Source organism: Mytilus californianus, unplaced genomic scaffold, assembly GCF_021869535.1.
Source record: "Mytilus californianus isolate M0D057914Y unplaced genomic scaffold, xbMytCali1.0.p SCAF_7, whole genome shotgun sequence".
NCBI classification, from domain to species: Eukaryota; Metazoa; Mollusca; class Bivalvia; order Mytilida; family Mytilidae; genus Mytilus; species Mytilus californianus.
In genome coordinates, this window is record NW_026262723.1 from 6,466,612 (window position 1) to 6,486,236 (window position 19,625).

The 19,625-nt window shown below is 30.4% G+C and overlaps 1 protein-coding gene across 10 annotated transcripts in view; it reads right to left on the reverse strand.

Annotated features, from left to right (window-relative positions):
- Positions 1 to 1,546: 1,546 nt before the first annotated feature.
- Positions 1,547 to 19,625, reverse strand: part of LOC127708973 (PDZ and LIM domain protein 7-like) — a 51,978-nt gene continuing 33,899 nt past the window's right edge. For 4 of the 10 annotated variants that reach the window (XM_052214212.1, XM_052214211.1, XM_052214209.1 and 1 more), the window contains 10 exons: positions 18,653 to 18,815; positions 17,156 to 17,179; positions 15,072 to 15,266; positions 13,850 to 13,929; positions 12,057 to 12,306; positions 10,512 to 10,523; positions 6,909 to 7,095; positions 6,165 to 6,285; positions 5,473 to 5,588; positions 1,547 to 4,827 (listed from right to left, as the gene is read on the reverse strand). In XM_052214212.1, coding sequence (XP_052070172.1) covers positions 4,750 to 4,827; positions 5,473 to 5,588; positions 6,165 to 6,285; positions 6,909 to 7,095; positions 10,512 to 10,523; positions 12,057 to 12,306; positions 13,850 to 13,929; positions 15,072 to 15,266; positions 17,156 to 17,179; positions 18,653 to 18,815 — 1,226 coding nt within the window. In that variant the 3' untranslated portion in view covers positions 1,547 to 4,749. Of the gene's footprint in view, positions 4,828 to 5,472; positions 5,589 to 6,164; positions 6,286 to 6,908; positions 7,096 to 10,511; positions 10,524 to 12,056; positions 12,307 to 13,849; positions 13,930 to 15,071; positions 15,267 to 17,155; positions 17,180 to 17,630; positions 17,668 to 18,652; positions 18,816 to 19,625 lie in introns of all 10 variants that reach the window. The other 6 variants (XM_052214206.1, XM_052214214.1, XM_052214208.1 and 3 more) reach the window with 6 other exon arrangements.

The window sequence follows — 19,625 nt, forward strand, 5'->3', positions numbered from 1 at the left end:
TCGTTAATTCGTAAATTAAGAAATTATACTCCTCGAGCAAAGTTGCAATTAAGTGATTAAGCTTTTCATTTTGGGTCCCTTAATTTTGGCCACTTAGTTCCTAACGTTTCTGTGTTTTTATACATCCTTGGCTTTCAAATATTTAGGTTTGAGAGTTTGTTATCCGGAAAAGCGCTTCGGACGCACGACATCTATAAAGTGCTATTTTTTTTTTTATTTACTAGTACTAGGTAAATATCACTGCTGGTGGACTGGGAGTCTTCTAGAGTATCACCAGCTTGGTTATTAGTGCTTCGGTACTGCCATGATTTATAACATACTTTTTTTTCGATTCCCCATTCATAAATTAAGATATTACCAGGAAACTAAGGTTCCAAATCTCACATGTAATGTTGACCTTATATGAATGTGGCTATTCTTTTTATGTCACTTTCGGTCACTTAGTCCCTTATGTTTCTACATTTTTTAAATATATGCATTTCTCTAAATGCAGCTCTGATTAAACCAAATCCCGATTGCAGCTGTGGTCATCCAGTTGAAGATTGTGTTTACTTTTTTCCAACTGCTCTTTCCACAGTGAAGCTATTTGATAGATAGAAAGATAATTTGATGTTTTCATGTAGACAACGTTGTATTGATCCCAACACTGTATACATTTCTGACTTATCACGACTTTTGTGTGCAAAATGAAGTCGCGGAAAACGCGGAATTAAAGTATTGCAAACTTTGATCAATATGGGCCTAGTACTTTTTTACAAGAAGTATCAGATTGCTTTTGTATAGCAACCGAAACCACTTGGTTAAAGGACTTGGGCAACTCTGGCAATTCTCTATAGTAACCCTTGTGATTATTTCCAAGAAGCTTTTTATATCAAGTGGTTCTGAGAAATCTGCTAACAGACAGACTTGGATAAATCTATATACTTCATCATTTTGTACTTGTATAAATATATATTTATTTTATGTCCCTTTTGGTCACTTAGCTCCTAACATTTCTATGTATTCATACATCCTTGGCTTTCAATTGTTTAGTTCGACATTCCTGATGGAAAAACCCTATTAAGATGCAATTGTACTTATGATTTTTCCAGCTAAATTGCAAAATTTTAAAGCCTCAAGTTTTATATTCCAGTATTCATTTAAACGTATCATTAGATAGAATATAATTGTTTGCTGTATAATAATCAGAAGCAAACATTTCATGCATATTCAGTAACAATACAGCACACTAGGAGAATGGATGTTGTCAATCTTTTTTTCATTGGTAATATTTCAAAAAGTTAAGGACAGGGCAAAAGAGAAGTCAAGTATTCTAACTGCAACTGGATAACAAGATATTTTATGATATTTGAAGAGTTAAAGGTTTTTTTTTATGTTCTTAGAACATGGGATTTTCTCAATACCTGCCTTGGATTTAAAATTACAAATCTGAGCACACATGACTGTTTATAATTCAAAAGAACCTTCTCACTGTCCAATGGAACACAATTTAGCCAAACTTATGTTAAATCTACCCTTTGGTTAAGGTTTCATTAAAAGAAAGCAATTTTACTTAAGAACAAGTTTATTTCTCAACATTCCTAACACCACTATAATATACATTGCAGGGTTATACAATGATTATCAGAATTAAATTCTTTTGTTCGTTATGGTATACATGTACATTAAATATTCATTAAGTACTACAAGCCAATAACAATATCCTTATACTTAAGTAGGTTACTGTGATATATTACTGATACAAATAACCAAATGTACAGCCACATCTTCTCTGATGTGCCACTCTTTTGTACCTTGTGTTTCCATATCTTATATAATATACTTCTTACACTGTCTAGAATAGTCACATCCCATGATATCAGTCTTTTCTAAGTTAATCAATATCATAATTAATACATGTACTAAGCTTTGAACTGAAATATTTAAAAATGCACCTAACTATCATCCAGCACATGCAAATATCTGGAGATCATGAGACATTCAAAAGGATGATTTACTGACTTCAGAAGAAAGATCTTTATGACCTAGTTATTGTATGTTCGGATAAGTTACTGATAAAGCACTTAGAAGTGTACACTGATTGCTTTACAACTAATTCAATCATATTTCTTTAGCTTAATTTATACAATTTCATCACTGCACATTTTATTTTTTCGCCAATTTAATTAAACTCAAAAATTCACTTTTTAAAAGCTAAATTTTTTAATAAATAGTTGATGAAAGTAAATTTTTATTGTTGACCATTTTTTATAAAAATGTGTAAAAATTAGCATCTGGAAACAAAAATTTAAGTTCTTAATTTTTCTTATAAGCTAGCATATTTATTGAAAGCAAGGCATATCCAATAAATGTATTTCTTTCGTGATGATCTTTTTATAATCATATAATCAAAAAGCTACTATTATAAATATAAAGATATAGCATAGTAACGTGTAAAAATAGAAAATTCATGATGGGACATAAAAGGAAGAAGCCGTTTTGTATAAGAAAAAATCTCTACATAAATAAATATAACAAACCAACAAATAATATATTCTTAACAAATATAATCACTCAAACACATCTCATTCAAATTTATCATTTGCACACTTAATATTAACTTGGAAGATTACAAAGAGTCATAACTATACATTCTAACCCTGTTTTGCAATCATCAAATTTGTTTTAATCGTTAGTAAAAGGAAAAAAATTCAAGATGCCTGTATCACTTTCCAGGGTAAAACTTGATACATTTCAAAAGCATTGTAGAATTTTTAAAGAGTCATAACTATACAATCTAACCCTGTAATGTGTAACTGTTAAATGTGTTCTATTTATAATTATCAAATGAGTCCAGGTGCCAGTATCAATCACCAGGTTTGAATTTGATACATGTACAAGGCAGTGAAGAAATGCAAAACATATAGAAATACAAAAGCTTAAAGGCACAGAATACTATCACAAAGGTTTGGTTTCACCACAATTAATTTACAGTAAATATCCCAAAAATATACAAATATAGATTGTGAGATAAAAATATGTTTTTCAAACTATGCTTCTGACCAACAAAACCTTGTAAAAAGACACCGGACTCATGGATCATTTTTATTTTGAAAGAGATCAGATAATTATTAGAATGAGTAGTTTCTTGTTTGAATATATTTTATTGTAATACAAACTTTAGTGAAATTTTTTCAATCATCTTTGCTTCTTTTAAATATTGGCCTGGGATCCTTAGTAATTTTCAAAGTGTCTTTATTTAGTTAAAAGTATTAAATTTCCTACATGTATGTCTAAAAAATTTCTGCAGATATTTGAGCTTTAAAGTGTTTGATTATTTAACAATTACATGTATTTACTAATAAGATTTTAAGTGTTCATTTACTAAGAATTCACCATTTCAGAATCTTATGCATTCTTGGTAATATTTTTAAAAGCATACACCAAAGCATTGTGATTGGCTAACGACGTCCTAAACAATGGAAATTCAACCAATGATATTTGGGGGTATGACAATGGAATTGAACCAATGATATTTGGGGGTATGACAAATGAAATTCCCACTAGTCCTTTAGATTTTGGAAAGATTAATTTCAGTTTTTCTTTGCATTTTAGACAGAAATTATATCTTATTTTCTGAAAATAAACAATGTCTATACAATAATCAATGATATTATTGTATTTCAAGTAGAGATTTTATGATTGGATATGTTTTCTCTAAATTGTCTTTAATGAAAATGATATGTTGCTGTAAATGGCAGTTAATTGTACCTTCTAGATAATGACATTCTATACAAAGGTTATAAAGGAATTGATTATCATCATAACGATTTATTGTCTTAAGTAATGGAAAGAAATTGTTTGTAACCAAAACACAAATCTGTTGTTGGGCCTCATAACAACAGCTTAGTATTTTGGTTAACATTTTGAGGCTATGGATTTTTCTTCCAATCTTCTTTCTGAATTGTTTTTTGATGAATGCTTTCAGTTTTAAATCATTTTTTCTCATCTCCAGGTGAAAAGTTTAAAAGCTTTAAATGCTAACCTGGTAAAGATTTTTTCAAATTAACTTTACCTTTTTATTGGATGGAAGTTTTTTATAACTTTGTGTGTGTGTATTTTAATTCCTCTGACTGGTTGCTTTTTAGAAAATTAGAATGCAACAAAAATGATAACAACTATGACCTCTATGCTGATTCATCAGAAAATAGAATATGAGTTAATTTTATAATGAAAACCTGTTGACACTTAACAATGACTGTATGAGCTTTATTCTTAATATATATGGATTTCAGATCCATGAAAACTTTAAAGAATTTTTTACCTTTGACAATATCAAATCTTCTTCTAGTTGTAATTATAAATGTGAATTTACAATAATCTTTATCAACATGAAAAATATAATGTAAAAATTTTCATATTTTTTTTTCATTAGTGGTAATTCCATGCATTTCAATATTATACCACATTTAATTAATTCACTGTCAATAATAACAAATATCAATAAATCTATCTTGTTCAATGACATAATTGTACACAATTTACAAAAACTCACTCATGCCCAAAATTGTTATACACTATAAATAATCCAGATTTCAGAATAAAACTTACAAAGTTTTAAAAATTTCATTGCATATATAAGTTAAAAAAAATGTAACATCACATTCACATCCCACAATGCAATGTTACAGATGGAGATATGAAAAGGCACTATACTATGTAGTGGATCTGGAGCAATCTAAGAACACACTGGTTACTATCTGGTAATATTTATCGAGCATGCGTTTTGCAGTAAGGTTTACCAGCTTTAGCAAAGAATGGTTGTCCTTCTAAACCAATCTGGCATGTCTGAAAAAAAAACAAAATAATAGTAATAGAAATTCAATGAAACTAAGATTGTGCAGCTAAATATGTAATTTTTTTTAAAAAGATGCCAAAAGCACCAATATGACAACTTCTACACAAGATATGGCATACAAATAATTCAATGATTGGTTGCTACTACTACAAGGGTGTTGAAAGACCTTGACTACCCATTGAGGTCTTGCACTGTGGGCAATGATTGATAGTTGACTTCTAGAAGTAACCTTAGCTTACAACAGCCTTTCACCAAGAAAACAAATTATATGGCCATCTATAGCATATCATTATTTAATGCATCATCAAGTAACCTTTGAATAGTCATGGAAAACTACAATTTATGTAAATAAGGGTTATTTTTATACTAAGACACATGTCTGTCTGTCCATTACATCAAGCTCTGGTGAACTTAAACCTGTATAACAAATTTTCATTGTTTTCACAAGGCATTTTTATGAGTTTTTTCCAATCCAAGGTATACCAATATATGAACTGACAAGTTATTCATTGTATAAATGCAAGTTATAATTTACAACCATTAAAAATTCGGTCAATAAATAAGTAACTTTAGGACTTCCTGAAAATGCTGTATATATGTGAGTTATAACCAGAAAAGACTATATATATACTTACAGAACAATTAAAACATCCAGAATGATAATTTTTGGTCATAGCTTCTACCCAGTTATCTCCAGGTTCAATGGGGAAATTACATGAATGGCACATGGTCTGGAAAAGCTGTCTCCAATCTAGAACACAAAATTGTACCTGTGTCATGATATCATCATCAAATTTGCATTCTATGGCAATGGTTGTATGAAATATTATAGATTTTGTTTTAAGCATGGGCTGGTTTATTATTATTATTATCTTAGTTTACACTGTTCATCAATGTTTTAAATCAGGCAAGCTTGCACAATAAAAAAATAAGTTACAAAAACATGTAGGGCTCAGCTCACAGAAGAATGAACCTGAAAGTTAAAAGTATACATTCAACATGCATACATTTGTTAGAATCCCTTAGTTAACAGTATACTGTAAATTCAGAAATAATTGCAAGGTTTTTATTAATGCGAATATTGCAATTAGGCGAGTAATTTAATTCTTGACTCAGGTTACTTAAATGTGTTAACTTAATATATTCTTTAAAGAGAAGCAATAAATATCTATAAACAAAATAGTTTTCCTCCTTGATGTTTAAATAATTATTTCTTTTCTTTTTTCATTTATTCCTTAAATCAGCTACAGTACTATATATCAAGATGGCAGCACAGTTGCCTGACAAATGAAAGAACGTGAGAATTCTAAGAACTATTTGAAGTTACCATTTTCACAGTAAGGTTTCCCTTCTTCCAAATGGAACTGGTTCCCGCCAATTTGTTGTTTACACTGTACACAGGTAAAACATTTAGGGTGATAAGTCTTCTGTAATGCATTTACACATTCCTGAAAAATATCAAAACTTGTTAATTCTAATCAAAAACATTTTTCGTGAATACTGAGTTTACTTGTTTAAATTAATCTGTCTATTACCATTTTGGTGTTAACATATCTTATTATCATTTGTCAATATAACAAGGTACCCCAAATCTACTGATATGTGATCATTTTTTCAGTTACAGCACGACTCCATGGTTAACACACAGGACTCATGTTTCCTGATTCAATTAATTGACTGCAATGAATGTTTACATATGTATTGGGAAAAGGGAATTAAGCCTAAAATAAAATATAAGATTCTCAAGTTTCCTGCTTCAATTAATTGACTGCAATGAATGTTTACATATGTTTCGGGAAAAGGGAATTAAGCCTAAAATAAAATATAAGATTCTCATAATCTTATCCAACTATGTAAACATTGCAGCTTGTTGGCAAATTTTCATTTCTGTGGTATAGAAATAAATAAACTATTTACAACATGAAAATTCTTTAAAAAAAAAAAAAAATAAAACATAAAATTAAAAGACATGAGCTTGATGTAAACATAGGGTGTTCAGACAAGAATCTTGGAATATTTTTATTATTGCCTAAACCCAATTCATAAAACAAGTCAATGTGTGAGTACGTACCCCAACAATAGCACTACCACAGACAGCACATTTTGGTGCAAAGTAAAGTTCATAGTCTTTCTCACAGTACAAGAATCCTCCCTCCTCCACAAACCCTATATCAAGTAACTTAGTCCCACAGCGAGGGTTGGCACAGACAAAATGGTCAGGGCACCAGGTCTTACCTAGCGCTACCACAAATGGCCCTCTGAAATAGAACAGTCACAGTAAAGATAATTATTATAATGGTTTGACTAATGACAATCTTTCTAGCAGATAAGGTCAAGCCCATGCAGGGTAGCAAAAAAATCCACTGGCAAACTCATATACCAGGCTTATAATCCACTGGCAAACTCATATACCAGGCTTATAATCCACTGGCAAACTCATATACCAGGCTTATAATCCACTGGCAAACTCATATACCAGGCTTATAATCCACTGGCAAACTCATATACCAGGCTTATAATCCACTGGCAAACTCATATACCAGGCTTATAATCCACTGGCAAACTCATCAATGATACCAGGCTTATAATCTTAACACAGGTGTCAACTTTTTATATCTTTCCTTTAGAGATTTGAGTAGCATCCATTTAGTTAGCTGCGGAACAATATTTCTTATGGTCCTTGTGATAATATTTTGACAATTTGCTTGGTCTGCACAAATCAGAAAAAATTATAAGGACTATTTGAGTTATGGTTCCACAGCTACCATTTAGTTCACTTTCTTCAATATTACATTTTCTCTTCAGTGGGTAAAACTAATTCTGTTTTTAAAAGAATTTTAATTACAGGATTTATAGGATCATTCGATATTGCATACACTAAACAATATTTTAACAAAAGTGTGTCAATTTAAACAAAAATAATAAGTTCATAATTGCATGTGCACATTCATTAAATTAATTGTAGATCAACTGAATACAAATAATAGAATAGGAATTTAAAATGTGATTTTTTTATAGATGGCCTTCTTATTACGTGCAATTATAAATATATCAGCTATTGCCAACCATAAATGATCAATGAAGGGGAAAATTCAAGTAATATTGTCAATACAGGAAAATATGTATCTTCTCCTCATGTGACTTGCCTCAGGAAAGTTTTCCAAAAATTCTTAAAATTATTTGATGGATCCTTAAAGTATTCATGGGTTGACACCTATGTTGAAAATATTTTTTGGATAAACTTAAACAAATGAAGAAAATAAAATCTAAGGTCACCAATTAGTGTAATAAATATGTTCCACAACATCGATAAATTAAAATATTGAGGGTTTTGAAGCATAGCATCAAAGCATGATCATTTACTGATAAATAAATTTGTTTTTTAAAAAGGATACAATTATGCATTAAAACAGAGCTCTGGAATATTTTTCTAAACAAGCTTTCCATTCCATCAAAAATCTTCAAAATTTGACTTTCTGGTAGTTATAAAAGTGACTGAAACTGAAAGTTCAGTAACAAATGGGAAAATAACAGAAAATTTCCTTTTCCAACCCGCCCCTAAAAATAAGTTCATTCAAACAGTAGATAAAAGTCCTGTATCAGATGAAAATATTACATATGTAATCATTTGTTCTTTTGGAAACCTATCCTGTGACAGGACTTTTCACCTTTGATCCAAAAATATTTCCCTCACCACTACAAAAAATCTCTTTGAGTGAAAAGTCCATTTAAATATCTGATAACTATTTAAGTGCATGCAATGTTACACAATTTTTCAATGAGAAAATGTCTTAATCCTGCATTAAATATTATAATTTTAGAATTTGCCATTGACCAATGAATGTTAGGTGATAATGTGAGGGGTAAAACGATGTAACTATTCCAAAGGTCGTACCCTGAATTAGTAAACAAAAATAAATGTTAGATGATAAATTGTGAGGGCTAAAAAGATAAAGTATTTAAAGAATTCTACCAGCTAAAATAAATATTAGGTGATACATTTATGAGTGCTAAAAAGATACAGTTCACCTTCAAAAAAGGATCTTGGAAAATAGATCGTAGCTTGTCATCAGTATGTTCTGATGGTCAGATTTTTAATCAAATATGTAAACTATTCTTCTTTATGTCATTAAAATGAGGTCATTGATAATCACATATTTCATGTCATAAAAAAATTATTCACTGAAAAAATTTCACAGCAATATATAGAGCCATTATATTACACTATACAGATCACAAGTTTATAACTATAAGTATAAGGCAATGACCAGTTATTATATATGTTGGTTTGAGCTGCAGAAAATAAGCAAATTTGTAAAACAATGATAAATATTTTAGTGTTTACATTGTGTTGTCACTCTCACCTCACAGTTTAGTAATAGGTATGCTCAAAATGAGAAAATTATTCTGAAGTATGTCTTGAACATACATACAGTACACTGGATATCAATAGACCTCTCTGAAAATCTAGTTTTGAGGACAAATACCTGTGAGATGGGGGTTAATGTCAATGAGACACAATCCCCAACTACACATGGGAATATACAAATAGACATATGAGGAATAAATTCAGTTCATTGTCATCTAATTATAATAATATATAATGGGATTCTATAATGTCATGCAAAAAGAGTTTGGTGTATCTAGACTAGGAATAAATGGCTGATTTACTAAAGAGATGCATGACAAATCATTTCTATATATAACTTTTTAAAACATTCTTAAATATTTTCACTTTCCTTCAAATCGTTCAGGTCATCAATGTCTTATACAATAGAAGAAAAAGATATATTTTGGACTGTAGAATTAATTTTGTAATCCATGCACCTGTATACCTTCAAGACCATTCAGGTTTACAACTCATATAAATAGAGTGTTCAATATTTGTATGAACTTAACAGATCTATCCAGATTCATTGTCCTCATATGCTTCAGTGGTGACTTAAACATCAGTATAAACTGTTGATGCTGTATACAACTACAAAAGGCTTTATTGAGAAATTTGTAAATTAACCACAAGCCCTATAACCCAGGCCAGTAAAATTTTCCTGAAAAGAGCAGCCTCACAAGCCCTTTAAATTTAGAGAAATTTTTTAACAATTGATTTCAAGCTTGAAAACTGGATACCATGTGTTTGATGTAAATATTAACTTTTTTTCATTAGAAGTGTCAACCATTAACATTTTCTGTACAAGGTGTCCCCCTTGGATGCTAATGCACTCTCTGCAATTGTTGAAAATATCAAGAATTTTTCTTTTTTAGCAAATGGAGGGTTTCTAGGGAAATAAATAATTATATATTACGGTAAAATTACAAATATCATATGGTGTTGTGCTTGGATAAATATTTGCAAACAAAACAAGTTTTACTGAATACCTTTAATTTTTTTTTCATATTCTTTAGCTTTTCTGATTAAAATGAAACTGTGCATGGTGTCAGATGGGGAAAGATCTATCAAAATTGTAAAAAAAAAGTTTGTTTTGAAAATGAAACTTACACTGAATGCTTGAGAGACAATAAATTTAGGAAACCCTGATGTCTGTCATACAAACAATCAAACAGTCCACTTGTATGGGTTGTAACTTAGAGACAATCACCAATAGTAAAAGTTATTTTGATGAATACATGCATCTTATATAAAAGATGATTATTCTATTAAAGAATGCGGAATTACCGTTTTTGTTCGCTGAAACACAAATCAATATTTAACAAATACATGCATATTTTTATATTCAATCCTCACTGGGAATCATAAAACCTTGACATTCTGTGATGTTTGTCATTGGCTAAAATGCTCAATAACTTTTACATGATCAACCTGACATACATATATATATATATATATATATATATATATATTTATCATATACTTGTATAAAATATTACTAAAATTTATTTTACAGTTCAATAACATTTAAAAATATTAAAAGGCTATGAAAGGATTACTAGGTTTATTGATCAGATTCCTAAGAATTTCCTCAGCGGGCAGATAAAGGAACCTTTATTGACTACTTCCGGAATGTTATCACATGCCTTTCCGTTAATTTCCGTGACGTTTATCACATGCAACTTCGTGCATTTCTGGAAATTTGTTCAAAAACGACAACACAGTGCGGAAAACCGCAAGTGATTTAAGACTTTTCACAAAATGGTTGAGGAGCTAATTTCAAACTAAGAACATGATAATTGTTGTGACAAGATAAATAAAAAGCTTGTAATATCAATAAAAACAATTAAACTTAAAGTTAAGAAATTCTTATTTGGTTGTCTGTAAATTATTATCTAAAAATTCATAGAAAGACAAAATTTTAATTAATAGATCTTGTCTGTATTTCTTCTGTTGAAGTATATGATAAAAAGATAATTACATGTCATTTATCATATCAGACCCTTTATCGGCCCTCAAGCCTCCGGCTCTTGGGCTGATATCATGACCTAGGGCCGATAAAGGGTCTGATATGAAAAATGCCATGTAATAATCTATACATATTTAACTTCTGGTACAAGATTTTTTAGAACATTCATGTTTTATACGAACTTAACTTCTAGAAATAATATACATCTAATGGTAAAATATTTCTAACTAAAATTGCTTAGCTAAAAACAAGTTAAACCTATAATAATGAAAGCATGAGTTTGGCAATTTCAATTTACTAGGGGTGGGGGGTGGGACTACTGAATTTTAGATACAAAAGGGCACCACTCTTTTAAAATTGTGTACCATCTTTTCTCCATCATATTAAGTGTCCTTTTTAGAAAGCATTGAATACTCAGTCATCCATTCAACTAAGTTCAGAAAATTTTATCTAGTACTTGAATGAAGAGTGAGAAGTTGCATCAAGTTTATATTGAACAGAGTCGTTTTTAAAGTAAATGTAGACTAAATATCATTTATCTTTCTTGGAGATGCTAGACCATGAAAACAAACGTTTTTTCCTGTAAAGCTCTAAGGTCAAACTGGACAGAAACTAATACAGAAATATTCCCAATTTAAACAGTAAAATTTTGTTTTCATTTTTTCATGAAAAGCAGTTCTAACAAGCTGTGTTGCTTGCATGAACAGCAGTCTAAAAAGCACTGGAATCCATTCCTGGGCCTCAACTTTATCAATTTTAAGCCCCTTACATAACAGCTATGATATAACAATTTCTGATTAAATGTGACCCTTTCAAGTGCTATCATAAACAGCAAAGAATGCAAGTCTTCCCTATGATCATACCTGATATTCATGCCACAGGAGTTACAGACTGGTACTCTTTGACCACCAGGAGCCGCATCACCTGACATAAACATGGATGCTTCGCCTTTCTTGGCTCTCACTGCACCAACCCCAGTAGGTTTAGGTGCAGCCCCTCCACGGGGTCCCCCTGGGGCAGGAGGAGATGGCTGTACAGTAGGAGAGAATGGCTTAGGGGCTGTAGCAACACCTCCCTGTGATTGCCCTGGTGTCCAAACTCCTGGTTTCGATGCTGAAATTAAAAAAAAGTTAAATACTTAATCATTATGTAAATAAAAGCATAAACTTCATGATATTATAGATTCAAGAACAACTTACTTCTTGCACACCCTAAAAAAATGCTTTATGTAAGTACACAAAGAAAGAAAATTCATTTTTTTTTTTTTTTTAAATCTAAGTCTACTTGTCAGTAAAACACAGAAAAATAAAAAAAAAAAATTCAAATTTTGATTCAGATATTATCTATCAATCCTCCAAAAGCTTCTGTCAAAGTTTCATCAAACTCTATGATTATTCAACAAAGTTATTGATGACTTAAATCTTCAACCCCAGACTGTGTTTAAATGTTAACTGCAAAAAAGTAAGTCATTTTATCAGTAAAATACAGCAAAATGAAAAAAAATATTTTCAAAATTTCATTCTGAATACTTTCTTTTGATAATAACAAAGCATCTATCCAAGTTTCATAAAAATCCATAAAGTTTTGACAAAGTGATTGATTATTTTAACCACAGACAGAACCTAAATGTTGATTGATCAAATGTATGTCTCACTTCCATGACAAAATGTTGCAGGCTCGACAAAAATCAATCCTGCAGTAGTTGAGTGTTGATGTTCGTATGCAAAGAGAAACCATATCTGCATTTATTTTCGATTTGAAATTATATCTCTTATGCCTTTTTCAATATGGTACATTCTTAAGATTATACAAAAATTTTATTTGTGGAAGAGTCTGATTGATTATTATGTTAAACACAGCTGTGCCTAGAGAGTAACACTGGCCATCTGCAGGAAAACTGACAATCCTAGTCAATTAAGATTGGAGTTGAACAAACCTGCCAAGTGCGGAGTTCGAACTCACAACTTCAGTCATACATACAGGATTGTAAGCTTTCCTGCAGATGGTCAGGTGTCCTCTCCAATTTGTCAAACTCTGCACTTGGCAGGTTTGTTCTTTTCCTGCAGATGGGTACAGATGCACAATTCATTTCAGGTAGGTGGTAATGGTAGCCTTTTCCTCAATTTCTCTGCTCATATCGTAAACTTGGATATGTATGAAGGCTTGTTTTGAAGCTGTGACATTTTCACATGTGGTTAATTTTTTTTTAAGGTACGAAAGTGAGATTCGTTTTTTCATAATTTAGCAAACATCAAAAAGTCTTTTGTGATGCAGCTTCTCAACGTAAAAATTCCCTTTTTTCACACTACTTCTGTGTTCCTCAATTTGAGGTGCAGTAGGGATATTGACCCAGATGGTCAGGCTAGTGATACAGTAGATGAAATAATTAGACCACTTGGCCACGGAGACTCCTCAGAAGAATCTTAAGTGACAAGGATAAACCACTGATCTTCAATCAGCAAGTGATTTATAAATATACCAGTTTACCAGTAAACTAGTAAACCAACTGCAGCTTGTCTATATCTAGCAAATAACTGGTGATAGAACACCTTTTGTAGTAACAAGTCTTGTATATACCAATTGTTCAGATCAAAATTGGCTATTTAGTCACTTCTCATTGCAAATTTTGTTCCTTTTTACGGACTTCTTAACTTACCTGGTGGTGCCTTAGGAGCAGACGGTGGTGGTGGTGCCTTGGGAGCAGACGGAGGTGGTGTTTGTTGAACATCACTGCTGCTGAAAAACAAAAATATACATGTTATCTACAACACCAAAATAACCATTTTTTATGAAATTCTAAAAAATCACTGTTCCTTTGCTATTGTTTTTTTATTTACATTACTTCTGTTTCAATCATTTGATTTTAACCACCACTGATTATTTCCTTGAGCTCTTTTTACCATTGTGGAAATAATTTGTTATAACTTAAGTATTGTTTTGTTTTTTATGACAGTATGTATGGCAATGAATGAAGATTTTGAAAATAGTAGACACTCTCCTGTACATCATTTCAAAAATCACATCTAAAAATACCAAAAAATAAAGTTAACAATCACATTTTTTTATTGTCCATTACATTAATTACAAGGAGTAAAAAAAAAAACAACATGTATTAAACCTATTATAGTAATTATACATAAGCCTTTTTAATGATTTATATATTCTCAATATTTCTCGCTCAACTGTGCATGTATTTGTTTTTACCATATAACATTCATCATTTTCATTTAATTTCAAAGCTGAAAATTAATGCCAAATAAATATTAATTGTAGAACATGCAATCAAATTTAGTGACATTCTTAAAAACTACTACATTTATAACACTTATCGCAGATTCAAGTGAATTCCATGCTCATGCACATACATAATTAAACCCATCGCTTGGATTTAACAGAAAATAAAAGTCCATAGGCATGAAGAAATGTCTTTATTGCATGAAAAATAATTACCATGGATTTCCCATAGGTAAATTAGGTGAGAAACAAACAAGAAGAAGAATATTTTTGTTGAAAATAAGACATATTGTAAGCTATCGCATCCTGAAAGTAGTATAAATACAGGCTCTTCTAAATGCAATTTCTTTCAGTCATATCTGCAAAAATCTTTTAGACATTGGTAGATCCAGAAAATTTTGAAAAGGAAAGTAAGTTAATTTCGGCAGTTTTATCAAAGTAAAACGTCTTAATTTTTGTTATTACTAAAAAACAACATATAAATTTATGTAAGTTTCTTGGCTAAATTGTCATTTAAACATGTAGAAAAGTGATAGCATTCTCTGTGCAGTATCAAAGTGTCAAATCGTATATATAGTCTTGAGTGAAAATACAAGTTTATATATAAGTGAAACATTTTGTGATTAAAAAAATTTACGCATTACCCATTCAACTGTTGTTGTAAAAATTTAAATGTCCGAGAATGATTGGGTTTATAATCATCCTCATTTTTCTTTTCGCCACTTTCTGCTTCGTGTACAAGTTTGAATGTCTCTGAGGGACGGTAAACTTTTTTGCCTTGTTCGTCAATTTCCGAATCAGCACCACTTTGATCTGAGGTTTCATTCTCATCACTATTCCTGAAATTATCATGCATAGGAGGGTCTATAATCATACATGCAGTTAAAAACTAAAATGACTGTTAAGCTTATAGTATACAAATAATGACAACAAAATTTTAATAAGAAGCTCCACGACTCCATTCAATTCATAATTAATGTCAAATTCCATTTCATGAAATGTCTAATTCTACAATTGTATTTCAGGTAGTATATAAAGAGCTAATAATCAACTGTGCTTCCGGGACTCAAATCTAAAAGATACAATCATGTCTGGAGCAGCTTCACACAACCAAAAGACGCAATCAAGGAAGAAAGTTGAACAAGTGTATACCAAAAAGAGACAAATAGAGGTCTGATCAAAAGGGCCAACAAACAGTTTAAAAAAGGCAAAAAATATAGAAAGAAAGAAAATGGTGGCCAGGAAATATCGACCCGAAAGGTTTTTGAACAAAAACAAAAAATAAAGATACCTATACCAAATAAGGACAAAGCAATGACTGGTAAGTACTGTTCATCAAGTTTGAGTTCATTATCAATAAAAAGCATGGTATCACCGTACTATCACGGTATCCAGTATGACAAAGATGTATACTTCTGAAAGTTTCCATGATATAAAGTAAATTATACCCATGATGTCCATGAAATTCAATACAATAAGAACGATAACGAATCCCCTATAATACTGTAAATATATTCAAATCTTATTTAACAGCTTGAAATACTTTTACTGATTAAATAACTAACATAAATTCTAAATTCATTAAAAACAAAATCATCAAAATACTAAACAAAAATGTGATACATGTACACATTTCAGACCATAAAAGTATTTTGACTAGTTAGCAAGATATATACACCATAAAGCATAATAAAATTCAATGGGTTTACTACAGGAAGGAAACTTAAGCTAAAGTTTTGTCAGCTTCTTTAAATATAGTTTGCAACTTAAATGGAGAGCTAAAGAAATGTAGGGAGTTTTCTCTCTGGATAGTGATTTATATAAACAGAACACTACAGGTTCCAAAGGAAAGAAATTACTTAGGATTCATTATTATTCCAAGATACCAATTTTTGTAGATTTTGTGAGTGTAGGTGAATCACAATTATCAATATTTGACAAAGTTCAAATTTTCTATAGGCCTTAAAGGCAGACTTTGACAAAACCATGGAAATATGATTATTCCTTAATCCAAGAAAAATTGGTACCCATGAAAATGTCTGAATCCACAGTGTAGGGTGAAGCTATAGTTGGGAGTATTGTGTTCCTTTGATAGTGGTGGAGTTTTAAGATAAACACAGTGGTATATAACTGCTGGTATTTTTCTATTAATATACATGTTGTAAATAAACAGAACATTATGTATATAACTTCTGGGATTTTTCTATTAATATACATGTTGTAAATAAACAGAACATTATGTATATAACTTCTGGGATTCCAACTGAATACAGAATAAATAAAATAAACAGCAAAATGAAAATGAAACCAGAAAATTTTGACTTCGACCGCTGCTTCATGTTACTTTTCTTCTATTCTTTTCTTTTCAAAACATCAGTTTTTGAAACATAATTTTCATAATTTATCAAATTTACCATAAAAAATATTTTGTAATCTCTTTTTTCATAAGTGAGAGAAAAAAACAGTTTTACTGACATTTGCAACAATTATTAAATATTTGCAGCCCAAGTTTCAAATAATAATGCACCTTTCAAAAAAAATAATTAACAGTTTTATGAGTAGGAAAGTCAAAATCTTGCTAGTATTACTTCTGCTGATTTCAATTTCTTTACAGAAAATATCAACCTGGAATACAATTTGTGTGGCTAAAACTGAATAAAAAACCTATAACTGTCTACTGACAATCTGTGCACTAACTTAAGACTATATTTTGCATATGTCTAGTTACCTTCTCCTGGCATTTTGTACTGCCCTGCAGCAAGTAAAGATAAAATTGACAATCTTATATTTCTAAATCAAAATATTTTCTTTTGCTTTATATCTGTTTTGTCTTGTTTTTTTATTTTCATTTCTAAATTAAATGTTTTCTTTTGCTTTTTGAATGTTTTGTCTAATTTGTTCTGGGTTTTTTTTCAGTACCATAAACCTGCCCAATTTCTTTCTTGTGTAGTTTTATGTTTTTTTTTGTTTTTTTTTAATAAATTGATTTGTCTCCCTTACAACACATTAACCATGCAACATTCAAATAATACATGTACAAACTTTTTGGGGGTTCCAACACAATATAAAACATTGTTAATAAGAATCCAGTTAACTGTCAATTGATAAATGATATAAAATCAAAATCAATGCATAAAGGGAGGCAATTTCATAAAAACACAATTCAATACAAAAGGGAGATAACTCAACAACATCATTCCTACCTTTTCCATGGGGGAAGAGGTGCACTAGTTGGTGATTCTGCAATTATTATGAAATTTTATTTGAAATCGCTATCAATATTCTAATATATATGTAATTACTGTGAACTGTTTTTTTCTTTTTGCATCAAATGAAATCTTACAATAAATGTTTGTTTTATTTTCCTTGATGCAAACAAAAACTAGCATACCACAGTAATCAGGTAACATTATGTGTAATCAATGTAATTGTTAAACAAGTGTAATCACAGTAATCATTCTAATAAATGTGTAAATCTGTTGCAGAGTAATACAAATCTAACATATCTGGAGAAAAAAAATTCAAATTTTAAAGATGTAAATTTTGTATCTTTTGAGATACATGTACTATAAATTTTGATTTTTTTCAAATTTTTTCAGGGTAACAATAAACATAAGTTAATCTAATAATAATTTCTTTTCTTTTGCATTTAATTTGTAACAAAATTAAACGAAATATGTTTTTCTTCTGTTAAATAAAGATCTGTTACATCTCAAACACATTTACACATAATTTAACTCATCAGCCAATAATGGTGAAAGATGATTAGATCTGTGATTACCCCAATAAACAGGCATGTTTTGATAAGATTCCAGTGTCTGTTATCAATCAGAAGTTTCTTACATCATCAATACAAATGTTTTAGAATACAAAAAATGTTGATAATTGAAATAAAGGTATGTTTTTATCTTTACCTTGTCCGATTGCATCAAAATATGACGGTAATGATATTTGATGAATTTAGTCAATTACAAATTTACCCTTTACTTCCCAAATTAAAATATGATCAAACCATTCAATTTTTCAAAACTGCCAATTTAAATTTTTACAAGTGTTTTGCTCTTTTAGGAAATACTGAAGTTTTGGGCCCTTTGGGGGGGAAATGCCCAAATTATTTGGCACTTGGAGGAAATACCAAAGCTTGCAATGAAACAGACACTGTTCTTGTCGAAACCCCTGTACATTGAGTAACAAGACTGATATTTATCACAGCACATTAACAAACCTGGCATGCGCTTTATGAGCATCAGCAACGTTCTGGTCTGAGTAAAGACCAGTAGGCGTGTTGAACTGGCGAGGTTTAGAATTACTTGAAACAACTGTGTTTGGTGAGACGGCTCTCTGGTTGGTAACAGATTTATTCATAGGTCTCAAAGCACTTGGAGGTTCTGTAAAATCAGGGTTAGTAACACACCATGCAGATTAATTTGTTTACAAAACAAAGAGGAAATGGTTATCTTAACACTTCAATACAACAGCTAATGGGATCATTGTATAAATTCAAAATTTAAATGTATCAGATCAGAAGATTTCTAACAATATTAATGGTTAGAAAATCCCTGCTTAATCAAACATGCATATTTTCCAATCATTTTTTTTTCAACAATATCCAAGACAGAAAAGAAGTTATAGTTTTGCATTAAATAGCCAAATTAAAATACCTTTTAAGTTTAAATGCATTCAAATATTATACTTGCTGAGCTTATTATTCAAAAGTCTTTGCTCTTTCACTATACCAGTTGGCTTAAATGTTTTTCTAAGTTGCAGTTTGAACTCCTCTCTTCAAACTGTTCAACTGTTGAAATGTGTTAAGCCCGTTGGTAGTGAAAGGTTGGTATGAAGCCAGTTTATTTTACCAATAATATAATATTTAACAAGCAGATTTCTATGGTAAAAATTGCCACAATTAATGGTTACACAACTGTCATAGTGCCACTATCTAAAATACCAGTTTTCATCAAGTTTTGTTATAATGTTTGACCAAGTGAACCCTATTGTACAAAGCCCTTTCAAGACTTGTGTGTATTAAACATAACTTAAATATACTTTTTCACTTTTTTGGACTTTTGGAAAATGTTGCTTGTGCTGTATTTAGACCCCTCTACCAAGAAATTTGTTTTGCATGCACACGTATAAAATTTCAGTTTTTATCCAACGCAATCATAGGTTTGAACGTTGTTTTCAATTTAGACTTATTT